This window comes from Cynocephalus volans, chromosome 3, assembly GCF_027409185.1.
Source record: "Cynocephalus volans isolate mCynVol1 chromosome 3, mCynVol1.pri, whole genome shotgun sequence".
NCBI lineage: Eukaryota > Metazoa > Chordata > Mammalia > Dermoptera > Cynocephalidae > Cynocephalus > Cynocephalus volans.
In genome coordinates, this window is record NC_084462.1 from 184,314,011 (window position 1) to 184,330,223 (window position 16,213).

Genomic DNA, 16,213 nt, shown 5'->3' on the forward strand with positions numbered 1-16,213 from the left:
TAGGAGAAAAGTTCGTGAGGGTCCTCAAGGTGGGACAACACTAGGACCCCTGACCTTGGCCAGCAGCTGCCCCTCCCACCTTGCGGAGACCTACACTGGTCTTGTCCTAGCAACCCCAGAATCACAATAGCTCTCCATCTCACAGGTGGGGGCATCCCATGGGGCAGGGAGCACAGAGTGGCCTCCAAGGTGTATGCAGGTATGCCCCAGTCATGGGGTCAGATAGAGAAAGAGATAAAAGGAAACTGGCCTACCTGGAGCAGGTCACTGAGGTCCAGGAGCATGTCTGTAACAGGAGTCAAGGACATCTGCGTGGAGCTGGTGGGCTCAGGTACCCCACAGTATTCAAAGGGGCAAAGGCTGAACACCAAGGGAACCAGAGCCTTGCCGGCCAAATCTAAGCTCAACACATGATCAGGAAGGAAAGGCCCTGATGGAAAAGTGAGAGGGGCACATTGGGCCTGGCCAGAACCTTCCATCCCTCAGGCATCGAGGGAGACCTCTGTGAACCCACTCCCAGGACAAGAGTGGGGAGCCAGGTCAGGGGGATCCAGAAACAGGGCAGGGGGGTGGTTCGATGTGATCCCCAAGAGAGCACACTATTCACAGAACAGCTCCCGCACACTGCAAGCCTGTCCAATCCCCGACACAGCATGGAAACGCACAACAATGCTCATTTACTGAGTGCCTGTCGGCACCAGGCAGCGTCCTGGGGCAGAAGATGCCCTGCTCAGTTCTTGGCCCCAGAACTCACAGACTCTTGGAAACAGACATACAGATATGCAGCTACCCCTCTGCTAAGTAGGTGAGCACCTGGCAGGTACCGCCACGGAGCTGGTGTTCAAGGGGACAACTGCGGGGATTTTGGCGTAGGACCTGTTCATGCTCCCAGCAGATGAACAAATAGTACCAAGAATGTGTCCTATGTGATCCAAAACTCAGATGGATACATAAAGAAAAATATAAAAACCCAATCACTGGTTCAGGCAATTTGACAGATGCAGTTAAAATTAATGTCACTCATGAGTCTGCTGTAGCTTTGAGAAGTAACTGATAAAGAGATTCTCATGGTGCTGAATCAGAAGCCCAGAGCAGGTATGCAGAGGGAAATCCTCAGGACCCAGACATGTCTGGGAGAAACAAAGTCCCGTGGTGCTGCACCCTCCCACACAGTCCCAGACAGCAGGGGGAGGAGGTCCTAGGTCCTTCAGGGGAAGGAGCAGGAGTCCTCAGTCTCTGAAGGTGAGCACTCCATCATGCAGTGCAGAAGCAATAAGAGACATCGCTGCAGTGGAGACCAATGCACTAGTGAGAAGAGCAATGGGAAAAAGGAGACGTGAAGTCAAAGGAGATGAAAGGACACAGTACTGACTGCACAAACAGAAGTACTGACTGCGACATCGAGAAGACAGACAACAGAAAAAATAGCACACCAAAGTGCTACCCACACCTGATGATTCCAACCATATGACCTTCTGGACAAGGCAAAACTACAGGGGCTGGGGGAAGGAGGGCTGAGTGGGTGGAGCACAGGGGACCTTCAGGGCACCGCAGCTACTCCGTGTGATACTTCAGTGGTGGACATATGTCCTTGTGCATCTGTCAAAACCCACAGACTATACAGCACCAGGAGGGAACCTGCATGTGAAGTATGGACTTTAGTTAATAATGATGCATCAAAACTGGCTGTATCACCTACAACAAACGTACTGCACTGACGCGAGATGTCAACAACAGGGAAACTGCAGGATGGAGGAGGTACATGAGTGTGGAGGGTACTAACACTGATAAAGCAGATGTATTCCACAGGGCCTAGCTTCCAAAGCCCTGTAGTTTCAGGTATAACCTAACTTTTTAAAATTACTTATAGAAATGTTAAGCTTGCAAAAGACAGGAAAATTTCCCCAGGCTAAAGTCTCTGTTATAGATAAAGAATTGTAACACAGCAAAATTGCTGGCTCAAGGACAGACGTCCTTGGTGCAGGTTAACCTAAAGTTACTTGATTGTTATGTAAACATACTAAGGAAATTGCTGTAGGAAAAGACAGTATTTGCTAAGAACAAGCTTTTGTTGGTGGATCAACTTAACCTTTTGCAAATTGCATTATAGAATGTCACTTTGTTATTTCACTGATGTTACCAGCTTCAATTGTTAAATTAAGCTGTAACTTCACCTGTGTTCCTTTTCTGTAACTTTTTGGTCTGGAGAGTAAATACTGGGAGAAGACCCCAGTCAGGTTTTAATTTTCCAAGGAGGGATGCCTCTGTATTGAGGGTTCCTGGAAAATTAACCCCTTCGGGGCTTCTCACTGCTCAGAAGAAATGGGCTTTGAGTAATCCTTTGCATCTCCGTCTCTGTCACCCAGGGGGAGAGAGGTGACACATGGGAACTCTCTGAACAATTTTTCTGTAAACCTAAAACTGTCCTAAAAAAAATTTATTTAAAAAATTAAGAATAATTAAATAAAGGCCAAAAAAATGGGCAAAATTTTTTACCAGAAGCTTCATGATGAAAAACAAGCAGCCGGCAAGTACATGAAACAGAGCTCAGCTGCACTAGCTATGACTGAAATGCAAGTGAGGACAAGGCGCTGCCGCCCCGCCACAGCAGCATGCACGCTGGTGGGTGTGTGCAGTGATCTCCTGCACGCTGCTGGGGAGTGTGAAACAGCACAACCGCTCTGGGAGAAGGCCTGCAAGTTTCCTACAAAACTAAACATATGCTGCATTTTGACCCAGCTCTTCCACTCCTAGGTACTTACCCAAAAGAAATGAAAACATATGTATGTCCACAAAAAAACTGTGAAAGAAACTTCACAGCAGCTTCATTCATAACAGCCAAACACTGGGAACAGCCTAGGTGTCCACCACTAGAAGAAACAACAATCTATCTTGTATTCACACAATGATACCACTTGGAACATAACACAACATGGATGAATCCCAAAAGTGACAGAGACCTGACAGAAAAGAGCAAAGAATGTGTGATTCTGTTCACAGACAGCCGAGCACTAGTGCAGCTGGGCGAGGGCAGAGGGCACCAGATCCCGGTTCTTCTGAGGCTGCGGGAGGCACGCTGCAGGGATGGGCTGCTCTGCAGCTTGACAGACGACTGGGTGCACAGGTGTATACAGCTGCCAGAACTCATCAAATCCAACAGTCAAAACCTGTGCCTTTCATTTAGTGCCAATTTTACCTCAAAAGGAACAAAGGAACCATAAACAAATATTGAACTCTAGTCAGCTAACGATCTGCCTACTGAGGGGCTTCGGGGGTTGTGGGCAGATGTCTGCAATTTTGGAATATGCCAAAAAATGAGACAGCTGAGGGATGCACAGCTGGTGGAGGGAGGGGGCGATTGGAGGCAGAGCCAGGACCACAATGTGTTACAGGAGACTCTATAGTTAACTTCAACTTGGTGGTGTCTGAAAATTTTTATTAAAAAATGATGGGAGAAAGTGTTACATTTTAAAAAGGAGATTGGAATTAAACTTGGTTTAACTAAGTTAAATTGACTGCTTTCCTTGAAACAAAATTAACTGGCACTTGATCCGACGCTCACCTCTCTCCCGGCTCTGTTAGGAAGCATTCCAGGGGTTTCCGGGTGACTGAGACTCAATTTTTTGCTTCCCCCACTGATACCCTTGGGGCCCAGCCCACAGGTCCCCCAGCTACTGAGCATTTGGGGATCTTCTGGTGGCTTCTGAAAGTCTTCTGTCCAGCATGGCTAGTGGTCCTGTGTCTCCCCAGTAGCACCTCCCTTTTGCTAAGCAGGGGCTTCTAACCACGGCTCTAGAGTTTTATAAAAGTCAGGGGGCAAGAGGGCCTGCCTGAAGCCCTTAGGGCATGAGAACCCCTCTCCTGATGCTTTGACCTCTTCGTGCCTCCCTCCTGGTCTCTACCATGCTCTGGTTGGTGGTACTTCTGCTCAACCAACCTCGAGCACAAGTCATAAACACCAAGAATGCTGGGTGAGAAAACTCCAAGAGATTCTGGACGTTCCTGAGGGTTGGGACAGACCATCCACGGGTTTGAAAAAGTGTGCAAATGGCTGCCATGCGGTCATGTGGCAACAGTGTGTCCCCTGTTGTGCCACTGCTCTGCAGCTCTACTGTGAGGAGGGTGGGGAAACTGAGGCCGTCCATACCATCGGCTGGCTGCACCACACCTGCTGGAGGGCAACCGCAGACAGGACCTCACTTAAACTCAGATCCACTTTCCACAAGTGAAAAAGCTTACAGAGATTTAAATGAGGCAGAACTAAAACTCAAAAGAACATGAAACTTCTCTGAATAGCCTTACATAAAAATGCTTCTTCTGGATGCTGAGGAGAGAAATGATAGAAACTGCTGTGGCACGTACAGTCCAACAGAAAGGCCCATGTTGGCCACAGCTAGCAGATGAACGGTGGGTCCAGAGATGCTGGTCCTGGTAACGACACTGCACCAGGACCAAGAAGGACGACCTGCCCAGCCCCCGTCCACTGCCATGCCATCCCCTCTCAGGTCCCTTTTGCTCAGACTAATCTGTCCCCAGGCAGCCGACACCACTGGCAAGCTATTCATGGCCCAGCCCCCAGCTCTATTCAGAGAAGCCCTCCTCCACGTCCCACCAAGGACAAAGGCCACCAGGGGTACTCAGCACCCCAACCGAGGCACAAACCATGACTAGACACACCACAGGGAATTCAAATGCCTGCCACCTACACGGCCCTGCCACCTGTTGTTTACACAGCACCAGCACTCTCACTCTACACATGCCGTCTACACAGCACTGGCACCCACTGTCTGTGCTACACTGATGTCTACTTCTCAGGGCAAAGCACACTGGTCAATAGAGGTAGCAGCCTAGCACCCACACTATCTCACTTGGCAAGGGAAGATAAGATTTAGAGTCCAGGAACTTCCAAGACAGCCAGATTCGAGGGTCCAAACTGCCAAGTAAAGAGTTGGCAACTTCAAGAGGTGAGCCCGACACTGTGCCCAAAAGTTCGCTTCAGGGCACTTGCCAGCCCCTGAGCTTACAGGTGCAAAAGCTAAATGTCACAAATCCCAGCTAAGCCAGCTCTAAAAGAGCTGAGCAGGCCTTTCTGTGATGGCAAAGTACCACGAAGGGTGTAACTTGGTTTCCCCCATGGTCCTGGCTTAGCACATAGCCTGGGCTCTCAGTTAGGCCCCACTACAGACCGACCATGGCTGGCTCAGGGCTAGCTACCCATACACCCTCTGCCTGCCCCAGAAAAATTAATTCCCTCTGGGGGAAGAAGTATCGACCATCTCTACAATTTTTCAAACATAATGTCCAGCAATTCAGTAAAAAATTACCAAGCATGACAAAACAGAAACCAAAAGAAAACTAAGACAATAAAAACAGAACGACAAACATCCAACTATTGGACTTAACAAAAGACTGTCATGTAACCGTGAAGAGGGAGAATTTTACTAAAAACTGGTTCTCTAATAAAAAGAACCTAATGAAAAACCATCATTGAAAGTAAGTTAACAGGTGGGTTTAACATCCAGTCAGACACAGCAAAAGAAAGGAGGGAAGGTTTACCATACATGTAACTGGAGTCCCAGACCAGGAATAAAGGAAAAGAGCGGGCAGAGGCTCATTTGAAAAGATACTATCCACAATTTTTCCAGAACACACAAAAGACATCAAGTCACAAATTCTAGAAGCTCTACAAACAACAACCTGGATAAATAACAAAGAAAACCATATTTAGGCATATCAGAATCAAATCCCTGAAACCAAAGGCAAGGACATTCCTTAAAAGCAGGTAGTGATATGACGGTGACCTTCAAAGAAGTAGGCAGAGGACGCACAGGTGACACCTCAGCAGAAGATGGCCAAGGAGAAGGGGGCGACATCAATAAAGCAGGAAGAAAACAAATGCTGACCACCACAAATGCACCATGCCCAGTGGAAATACGTTTCAAAAGTGAAGACAAAACAAGAATGTTTTCACATAAACAAAAGCTGAGTGAATTTTTGTCAGCAGGTATACTAAAAGAAATATGAAAGGGAGTTCTTCAGACAGAAGGAAAATTATCCCAGATGAATGCACAGAAATACAGGAAGAAAGAAGAACGGAAGGGTCAAAATAAGGTGAATCTGAATAAATACTAACAGTTTAAAGCTGCAGCAATAATAACAACAATAATAACAATAATACCCTGTAGTTTGTACTGCCTGGGAAATATTAATGTTCTAATTTACGGTCCTCTAACAAGTCAAGAACATAGGATATAATCTCTAAGGTAACCACTAAACTAATAATAAACAAATGTGTAATTGACAAGCTATTTAAAGGAAAAACAGAATCGCAAAAGCATGATTACTCTAAGAGGTGGTGAGAAAGGTGGCAGCCAAACAAATGGTGCAGATATAAAACACAAATAGATGACAGAATTAAACTCAGGTATATCGACAGTCACATTAAATTTACTTATTTTTTAAATTTAATTTTATTTTTTTAAGTTTTATTGAATCAAGATTGATTATACGTACTTTGGGGGTTCAACATCGAGATATGTTGATCAAATCAATATCACTAGCATATATATCGTTACAAATCATTATTATTTATGCCCCTTGTCCAATCTTTCCCCATCCCCCTTCCCTCCCCCTCCCCCCTCTAATTGCCCTAGATTTCTTCTCTCCTTCTGAAAGCGTAATGGTTACTCTGTTGATTAGTTGCCTCAATGATCTGCCCAGTGCTGAGAGGTGTGATCAGATCCCCCAATATTATCATAGAGCAGATGCTTCTGTCACTCTGGAATGGGCTTTGTAGAGAGAGACATCCTCTTCTTTTCTTTGGTCTCTGCTGGTGACTCTCCTTGTGTCAATGCACTCCAGTGGCTGGTGGACCATCTGCATGGTGGTTGTGGCATCTAGCCGCTTTTGTGGCAGCCATGGTTATTGTGGTGGCTGTGGTGGGCCACCCACATGGAGGTGATGTTTTTGGCATGCTCCTTGGTGCTGGCAGTGTGCCTGGTTGTTGGAGGGTTCCGGTCCCCAGCTCTAAGCCTTGGGGCCCTGGGTGGGCCCCAAGGCACTGGTGTGGTGTGCCTGGTTGTGGGAGGGGGATCCGGTCCCCTTCTTCATGCCTTGGGTCCCTGGGTGGGCCCCAAGGTGCAGGCACAGTGTGCCTGGTTGTGGGAAGGGGGTCTGGTCCCCAGCTCTAAGCCTTGGGGCCCTGGGTGGGCCCCAAGGCACTGGTGTGGTGTGCCTGGTTGTGGGAGGGGGTGTCCGGTCCCCTTCTTCATGCCTTGGGTCCCTGGGTGGGCCCCAAGGTGCAGGCGCAGTGTGCCTGGTTGTGGGAAGGGGGTCCAGTCCCCGGATCCATATCTCAGGTGCCCAGGTGGGCCCTGAGGTGCTAGCATGGTATGCCTGGTTGTGGGAAGGGGGTCCAGTCCCCTTCTCCATGCCCTGGGCTCCTGGGCGGGCCCCAAGGCACTGGTGATGTGACTGGTGTGGGCAGTGGTCCGGTCCCCAGCTCCAGGCTCATGTCCCCTGGCAGGCCCCAAGGCGCTGGTGGTGTCCCTGAGCCGGAACTAATTTTTTTGTCCTTTGCTTACTTCTAATATGGGGGAACTTCCTGTGGGAACCAGTACTTGAGCTGTGTGGTTGAGCTAAATTGCTGCTTTGCTGCTGTTTCCCTAGGGAAGGCTTTTTGTGCAGCTCAGGGCTTAATGGCTGAACTTATATGTACTTCTGGCTCTCTAGGGACCCGGTGCACCTGGCTTGTGTAGAAACTCTGACCTGGGCCTGACTTTTATCATCAAACTGCACCCCATGCAATTCTGCATTCCCGACCAGTCTCCTCTGAGTGGTCCTGCGTTGATTGGCTCCCAACCTCTGAATGGCTCCCCTTTTTCAGCTGTTCTGGCTCCTCGCTCCTGCATGTGTCCACGGGAACCCTGTTAGTGGTCTTGTAGGCCTGGGGGCCACCAAGGCCCTCTTCTCTCTTGCCACCTCCGAGTAATTCCATCTGAAGGGCACAGCTGCAGCTTCTGCCGGCTCCTGCTCCATGTGCTCAGCAGCTCCACCCTTGAAGCGGCCGTGGCCTGAAATGCTCAGAGCAGCTTTTTCTTTCTCTCATCATGGTTTCTCCTACCTTCATGAACTCTGAAGGTCTCTCCTCCTCTTCCCTTGAGCTCCAGAGGCCCCAGCTTGGCTGATGTTACATTTTTATAGTTGTAAATTGGTTGATTTGTGGAAGAAAGTGACACTGGGGACTGGCTATTCCACCATCTTGACCAGAAGCCAGTCACATTAAATTTAAATGGATGCAATCAGCAATAAAAAGACAAGTATTTTAGGAATTGATAAAAAAATTAGACCAAGACACATAATTACATGCTGCTCGCAAAAAAAAAAACCTCTTAAATATACCAAGAAGGACTGAATTTTGAAAGATGGAAAAACACAGACCATGCAAACACTAAACCCAAATAAGGTGGCATAGTTATACTAATATCAAACAACGTAGAATGTAAGGAGAAAGCGTGAGTTAAAAAGAGGGGCATTTTGTAATGTTAAAGATTCTGTTCTACCAGGAAGGCATAGGATCCTGAATTTGTATCCTCCTAATAACACAACTTCAAAATATAATGGAAAACTGACACGATAAAAGGAAGAGCAGATCCACAGTCACAGTGGGAGATTTTAATACTCTTCTTTCAGAACAAGAAGACAAAAATATTAGGACATTGGAACCAGCTTGACCTGACTGACATTTATAGAACACTCTACCCACAACTGCAAATACACATTCTCTTCAAAGGAACACATGGAACATCTACCAAAACAGACCACTTGCCGGGATGTAAATCAAATCTCACCAAACAGGGAAATGTGTAAATCACTCAGTGTATGTTCTCTGACCACATATACTAGAAACCGATAATAAAAATATAAGTAGAAAATCCACAACTGTTTTCAAAATAAGCAGTACACTTCCAAATGGATTGTGGATCTAAGAAGAAATAACAATGGAAATTATAAAATATTTTGAACTGAATGGTAATAAAAATATGATACATCAAAACTGTGTGATGTAACTAAAACCTGCCTAGAGAGAAATTTATAGTCTCGAGTAGTTCTATTAGAAAAAAAAGAAAGATAAAAATCAAGACCCTAAATATCTGTCTCAAGAAGCTGGAAAAATAGTAAATTAAGCACAAAGAAAACAGAAGGAAAGAAATAATAGAAGTCAATGAAATATAAGCAAACAACACAGATAAACAACAAAGCAAAAGTCTGGTAATTTTTTCTCTTTTGGCGGCTGGTGAGTACAGGGATCGAATCCTGGACCGTGGTGTCATCTGCACCACACTCTGACCTACTGAGATAACCAGCCAGCCCATATGTTTGCTTAAAATCACTGATAAAAGTGTTGGTGAGGACGTGGAGAAAGTGGAACCCTCCTGCACTGCTTGGGGGAACATAAAATGGTGAGCCACTGTGGAAACAATCTAGCAGTTCCTCAAAAAGTTAAACGTAAGCTACCAGTGACATATTACATGATTGCATTTGTGGGAAATGTCCAGAGTAGGCAGATACATGGAGACAGAAAGTAGACTAGTGGTTGCTTAAGGCTAATGGCATGAGATTGGGGGTAAAGAGTACAGGCTTTCTTTTTTGAGGTGATGAAAATGTCCTCAAATTGACTGTGGTGATAGCTGCACAACTCTGTGAATGTACTAAAAACCATTAATGGGTGAAATATATGTATGTGAGTTACATCTCAATAAAGCTGTCTAAAAAGAAAGAAGACTAATAAAAACTGACAACCCCCCAGTCAGATGGATTGAAGAAAAAAAAGAAAAGGAAAGGGCAAACTTACCGTAAGACGTGAAAGGGGTACCACTGTAATTGTTGCAGACATCAGAAGGGTATTAGGGGAATACTCAGAACAACTTCATGAAATACATTTGGCAGCTGGCGTGACATGAACGAATGCCCTGTAAAATACAACTTACCAAAACCAAAACAAGAAGAAACAGGACAGGATAGTTCTAGGTCTACTACAGATATTGAATCTGTAATTAAAAGCTTTCCACAAAGTAAACTAAAGGCACAGAGGGCTTCACTGTGGATTTTTCCAAACATTTAAAAAATAAGTAGCATCAATCATCCTCCAAAATTGTCCAGAGAACAGAGCACAGTGGGAACCTCCCAGCACCTCTGAAGGCCAGCACTACTTACATTCGAATTTGACAAGGACATTACAAGAAAAAGAAAAGTACAGGCCAACTCCACAACGTTCTACCCAAAATATCAGCAAATAAATCCAGCAATATATAAAAAAGATAACACATCATGACCAAGTTTGTGTATCCAGTTAGTCTAACCTTTAAAAATTAATTAATGGGGGGGGGACCTATGTGAGCACACCAATAAATACATAGAAAGTGTGTGTGATAAAATGCAATAAGTTCACAATAAAAACTCTTGGAAAATTAAGAAAAAAGAGAACATCCTCAACCCGATAAAGAGCCACCTGGAAAAAAAACTACAGCCGATATCTGACGGCAACGGGTAGAAAACATCCCTCCCAAGACTGGAAAAGAGCCATGTATGTGTCCCCTCACCATGTCTACTCAATACCACACTGGCAGTTGCAGCATGCAAAAAGCAAGAAAAATAGGTAACAGGTACATGGATTACAAAGGAAGAACTAAAACTGGCATTATTAGCAGCAGAGACAATTGTCTACGTTAAAAAAAAACAGATTTCAAAGTTCAAATAATAAGACAAAAAACTGAGTTTTGTAGGATTATTGGACATAGCATCAACTCACGGCTAAAACTCAGCCACACCTCTCTCTGCTAGCAGAAGAGCTGGGCATGGGCAGTCCTCCCCATGCTTGCCTTGCAGCTTCGAAATGGCAACTTCTTCATGCCCAGCAATGGTGAGCACCTTTTGATATGCTTCTTGGCCATCTGGTATCTTCTTTTGAATGCCTACATAATTTTTAAATCCGTTGTCCCACAGGAGGTGAGCAGAGGGAAAGGGACAAAGGGAAACGGGGGTACAGGGAGCTAGCAACAGGTGACCAGGGCACTCGGCCTGTCCCCCTCAGCTGAACCCAGGCACAGCTTCAGACCAGAGCCCACAAGGTTGCGTGTGCGTGGGCAGCACATCAGGTGTGCTGTCCAAGCCAGTCATCCCAGCAGCACACTCTGTGCAGACCTGCCTCTTCCCCCAGGGCTTACAGGCAGTGACAGGTGAGGCTTCCTGGCTTAGACCCACCACAGGCCCACCCACCTGCCCTCTCCATCCTGAGACAGCCATTCACATGCAGGCCTGAGGCAGCTGGGCTGGAATCCAATAAATATCAAAGACTTAGAAACCAGTTGTGGGCAAAAGCACCACCTCCTACTGATGTGTGTTTACACACAGCTGCCGTAACAAGTCTGGACACACACTCAGGAAAACGCACGGGCCACAGTCACCTCTTCGGCAATGACAAGGTGTCTAGTTACAGCCTAGTTTCTGCTCATTGTGTCCAGGTCTTCCTCAGCCCTGCTGCTGCACAGGGCCTCCTGGTTCTCAGCACCAGGTTCTCAGCTGATGGGGCCCAGGGCAGGGCCTGGCCAGGGCCCCCACTGGAGAATCGGGTGGAACTCGGCCCCCCTGTGAATCAGGGACTGACAGTGGCATTGGCTGGGCTACAGGGTGAGGAGAGGGCTATGTGTGCAAGGCCCTGGCACTTTCTGGGTGGCAGCAGACACACTTGGGCAAGAATGAAGGTTGGGCAGGAGGAGGAATGAGTTTGAATGTCTTTAAATCAAGTCCTTGTTCTTTCTGAACAAAGATTTCCTGTGTCTGGCCCTGGGCCCAGGTCACACTCCTACCCATGGGCTGGACAGGGTGACAGGGGGATCCGGGGTGTCTCTCCAGGGGTGGGGGCCATGAACCCCTTTCACTCCCACCCCCACAATGTGAACTCACTCTACAGGACCCTCCCAAGTCCTGCTGATGGCAGTAGGGTGGTGGGTGGGGGTGGAAGATGCTTCTCCTTCTCAGCTAAAGGGGTGAGTCCTGGAAGAAGACCAGGAGTCCCACAGGCAGTGGGGGTGAGATGGGCCAGGGACGCCCACAGCCAGCACAGGCTGTACCCCCAGTGGTGCAGTTCTGACAAGGAAGAGAGCTGGCCTTCATGTGCCTTCTTGGGGTGTGGATTTCATGTGGAAGGAAAGCACAGCTCCTGAAAGAATTGAGGTGGCATGTGAGCCCAGCTAGCTGGCCAAGGCCACAGGAGGAGGCCAGGATGGCAACAACAGAGCCAAGCAGGGTTAGTGGAGAGGGAGAAGGGGAGGAATTGGAGTGAAAGGGGAGGGTGAGGACAGAAAAAGACATGTCTGGGATGACTTTGGGGGCTTTGGCTAAAGGCCCCAGGGATGGTGCTGCCACCAACCTGAAGAGGGGACAGGGAGGAACGTGTCACACCTGTCCCCCATCCACCTGGGAGATGAGAGCTATGGCCAACTGAGACCCAGCCCAGAGCAAGGTGCAGGGCATGCTCCGAGGACAGTGCAAATTCACCCATTCCAAGTGTGCAGTGCAGTGGCTTATAATATATCTACAGACCTGCACAAACATCACCACCATCTAACTTTAGAATATTTCCGTCACCCCAAACAGAAATCCTGTGCCCTTAAGCAGTCAACGCCCCCGTCCTGGAAACCACCCCCTCCGCTTTCTCTCTCTGTGGATCTGCCTGTTGTGGGCATTTCACATCAGTGGTATCATACAGCACGTGCACTTTCATATCTACTTCTTCCACGCGGCGCCGTGTTCCAGGTTTGTCCGTGTTTGAGGCTCATCCACTACCCCTCTTTATGACTGCATGACATTTAATCGTGCTCCCCATCCCTCATCCCTCAGCTGAGGGACATGTCGGGGGACAGAGCATCCCCCCAACCCCTTGGCCACTGTGAATGGTGCTGCCGTGAGCACTGGTGCCCAAGTCCTTGGGCTCACGTAGCTTCACGTTTCCCTTGGGCTGACGCAGGTGAGGGGCTACCAGGTCATGTGGTAACGTGTCTACCTCCAGGAGCAGTGGCTTTCACAGTGGCTGCGCCACTCTGCCCTCCCACCAGCAGCACAAGGAATAGCACTGCAGTTTCCCTTGGGCCAGCGTCCTCCTTGTCCCTCTCACTCACTAGGAGGTCCACACTCCCCGCACGAGTGGCTGCTCTGAGCTGCAGGAGCAAGAGGAGGGCGTGATGGGGGCAGAAGCACACTTCCCCACCTGCATATGTGGATTTCCAGTGCTGACAGCCCTCAATGGCCCTTCCACACTCTCAGGAGGCAGAGCTGGACACTGACCCTGAGGATCCGCTTGGCTTCTATCCCGGGCCTTCATCTGACCATGGGCCTTCATCTGACCTGTTTCCCAACAGACAGAGTGAGGCTGGGGCAGCCCTCTCAGTGCGGCATCCACAGAAGAGCTCAAAGGACACAGAGCAGCAGGTGGGGTGGCAGCAACCTCTGGCAGAGGGGGCCGTGACATGGTGACACACAGGGGCGGGGCTCTGTTAACCTGCATCAGTGCTGCTGGGGGTTTCACAGCATTCATTAAAGTATATGTATGCTTCATACACTTTTATGCTGAAATGGTAAATTTCAAAAATTTGCAAGGACATTTTAATGACAGATTCTGATACTGATGATCACCCAGCCAGAAACACAATCAACATGTCTACACAGAACATGGTCTCCCGGCCCCCTCCCCATACTCCTCCCTTAAATAGCAAGACCACCAGGGTCACCTGACATTGAGGACAGCCTTCCACAGAAACCAAACTGAAAGAAACAGACCATGAGAGAAGAGATCAATAAAGTATCACTACTTCCTATGAGATGAGAATGGGATAGTACAAAAAAGAGATATTCAGGCTGGCTGGTTAGAACGTGGTGCTAATAACAAGAAGGTCAAGGGTTCGCATGCCCATACTGGCCAGCTACCAAAACAAACAAACAAACAGAAATATTCAGATAACATGCAGAAATTAAAGACATGAAAGCAGAAATGAAGTCTTCATTGGCAGGTCAAGTTTAGGCTCTCTCCCACAGCAGAAGAGACAAGCAGGTGGGAGAGAAGAGAAGAGACGTAGAGCCCTGTCAGTGGAACAGGCAGAGTCACAAAGAAAGTGAACAGGGACAGCAATCAAAGAGGTGACTCAACAGAGGTCATGACAGGGGCTGCTGGACAGAAGGGCCTACCAGGCTCCCACCACTGTGAGATTTCTGAACACTGAAAGCAGAGAAAGATGTACAGGCTTTCAGAGAAAGCACCACAGAAACACACAAAGGACCAGGAATCAGAATGCATGGAACCCCAGACGGGAATGCTGGAGGCAGGACGACGTGGGGCCACCCAGAGGCTGCACCCTAGTAGCCCAGGAAGCGGGCTCCCCATGCAGAAGAGAAGGGAGCCCTGAGAGGGACAGGGGAAAGAACCTCCAAATAGGCACCTGTATGGCAGGCTCGGACAGCAGACAGACAGTAGAGGGGCTGGGAGGCGCCGGAAGAGGCTTCTTTAGGAGGATGGGTCTGAGGGCAGCAGACAGCACAGGCCTGGAGGCAAGGTGAGTGCACAGAGAACCAGCGCGAGAGCACAGGGAGGGCAGAGCTGTGTGAGAGAGGTCAGGAGGCCTCCTCGCCCACCACCTGGCAGCCAGGGCACCTGGAGCCACAGGTATTCCCATGTGGGCGGTGGTCCTCCATCTCCAAACAACAGCTCCAAACAACAGGAAGATGCAGGGGACGGCCCAAGTCCAAGTAAGCCCACAAGTGGGAAGGAAACCTGGGCCACGACCTCAGGGCCGCAGGACCCTCGCTCCATCCCCCAAGGGCTGCGCGAGAGGCGAGCGCCAGCTTCCCAATTCTTCAACCCAGCCAAAGCTGCCTCAAATCCAGAAAGCCCTGGGCTAACTGAGACAATCCAGTAAGGTATTTTCCAATTAAATACAAATGCCAAGTTACGGCAACTGCTGAGCCACAATACTTGAGGGAACCAAGAACCAAGATGGGGTCCTAGAGGGGCTCCTCAAACCAAAGGATACGCGGTGTGCCCTCGGTGCGGCAGACCAGGTAGAGGCAGGCAGCGATGACGTGGGCCATCTTCCGGCCACGGGTCAGATGCTTGCTCACGGCCATCTTGAAGAAGTTGAAGGCAGTGTCCAGGCAGTGCTGGTTCAGCTGCAGCTGGTTCCCCAGGTGGTGGATTTGGCGCCGCCCTAGGACACAGCACAAGTGACTCTTAGCGAAACGTTGTCACCAACCCACAACCTTCAGGTAACTGACAACTTTTCAAAAAATCAGTGTCACATGACAACCTCAGCGATTTAAGATTATGTGTATAGATTTGCCCTTTTCCTTATAAGTTTTTTAATTCACTGTGTGTGTGTGTGTGTGTGTGTGTGTGTGTGTGTCTGTATTTGTTCCCTTCAGTTTTTATTTATGGACACTGAATGTGAGTTTCCTATGATTTTCACGGGCCATAAAACCCTCTTCCTCACATTTCAACATTTTAGTCTCTGAGCGGGATGTGTGGTGTGGCTGAATATGCCTCTCTCAAAGGCTCCCTGAAGTCTGGGGTGTCTGCAAAGGGCTTGGTTTGGGTGGGTCAGCCTGGTATTTCTCACCTGACAGCCTGTGACTTGCGGTGGAAACACCCCTTCTCCCGTGGCCACACGACCTGGACCACAAGCCCTGGGCTTTCCCAACAGCACAGGGCCGGGTCAACCTGCCCCTCCCATCCCATCAGGGTCCTCTGCTTGGTCCAGCCCTGTCCAGCCCCCTGCCAGCCTCTCCTGCAAGAGAGCTGGCTGCTTGGCCAGAGAAAGGCACAGCCTAACATACCATTCCCTCCACACCTGCCCACAGGGAGGGGCTGCGGCAAGTGCGAGATGTGGCAGATTTGAGGGCGCCAGGCCCTCTTGGGACAGCAAGGCACTCGGGGTGCCAGGATGGCAGTGTCTGAAGCCACACATCTTCCCAGAGTAAGACCTTCCCAAAAGCTATGAGCCAAAAGACAGCATCAAGAAAGGAAGCAGAGGTACTGCCGTGTAGGTGGGAAAAGTGGCCCCAGGCCTTCTGGCATACACAGTGAAGAAGCAGAACACAGCCATCCACAGGCCAGCATCAGGACGGCTGTGGAGGGACAGCTGGGGGGACGGCTGTGCACATCAGC

The 16,213-nt window shown here is 48.8% G+C and overlaps 1 protein-coding gene across 5 annotated transcripts in view; it reads right to left on the bottom strand.

Moving 5' to 3' along the window:
- Positions 1-16,213, bottom strand: part of BRF1 (BRF1 RNA polymerase III transcription initiation factor subunit) — a 73,866-nt gene that overhangs the window by 36,167 nt on the left and 21,486 nt on the right. For 4 of the 5 annotated variants that reach the window (XM_063090539.1, XM_063090541.1, XM_063090538.1 and 1 more), the window contains exons 3-4: positions 15,084-15,257; positions 255-286 (exon numbers count right to left, since the gene is read on the bottom strand). In XM_063090539.1, coding sequence (XP_062946609.1) covers positions 255-286; positions 15,084-15,257 — 206 coding nt within the window. Of the gene's footprint in view, positions 1-254; positions 287-10,829; positions 10,966-15,083; positions 15,258-16,213 lie in introns of those variants that run through there. The other variant, XM_063090542.1, reaches the window with a different exon arrangement.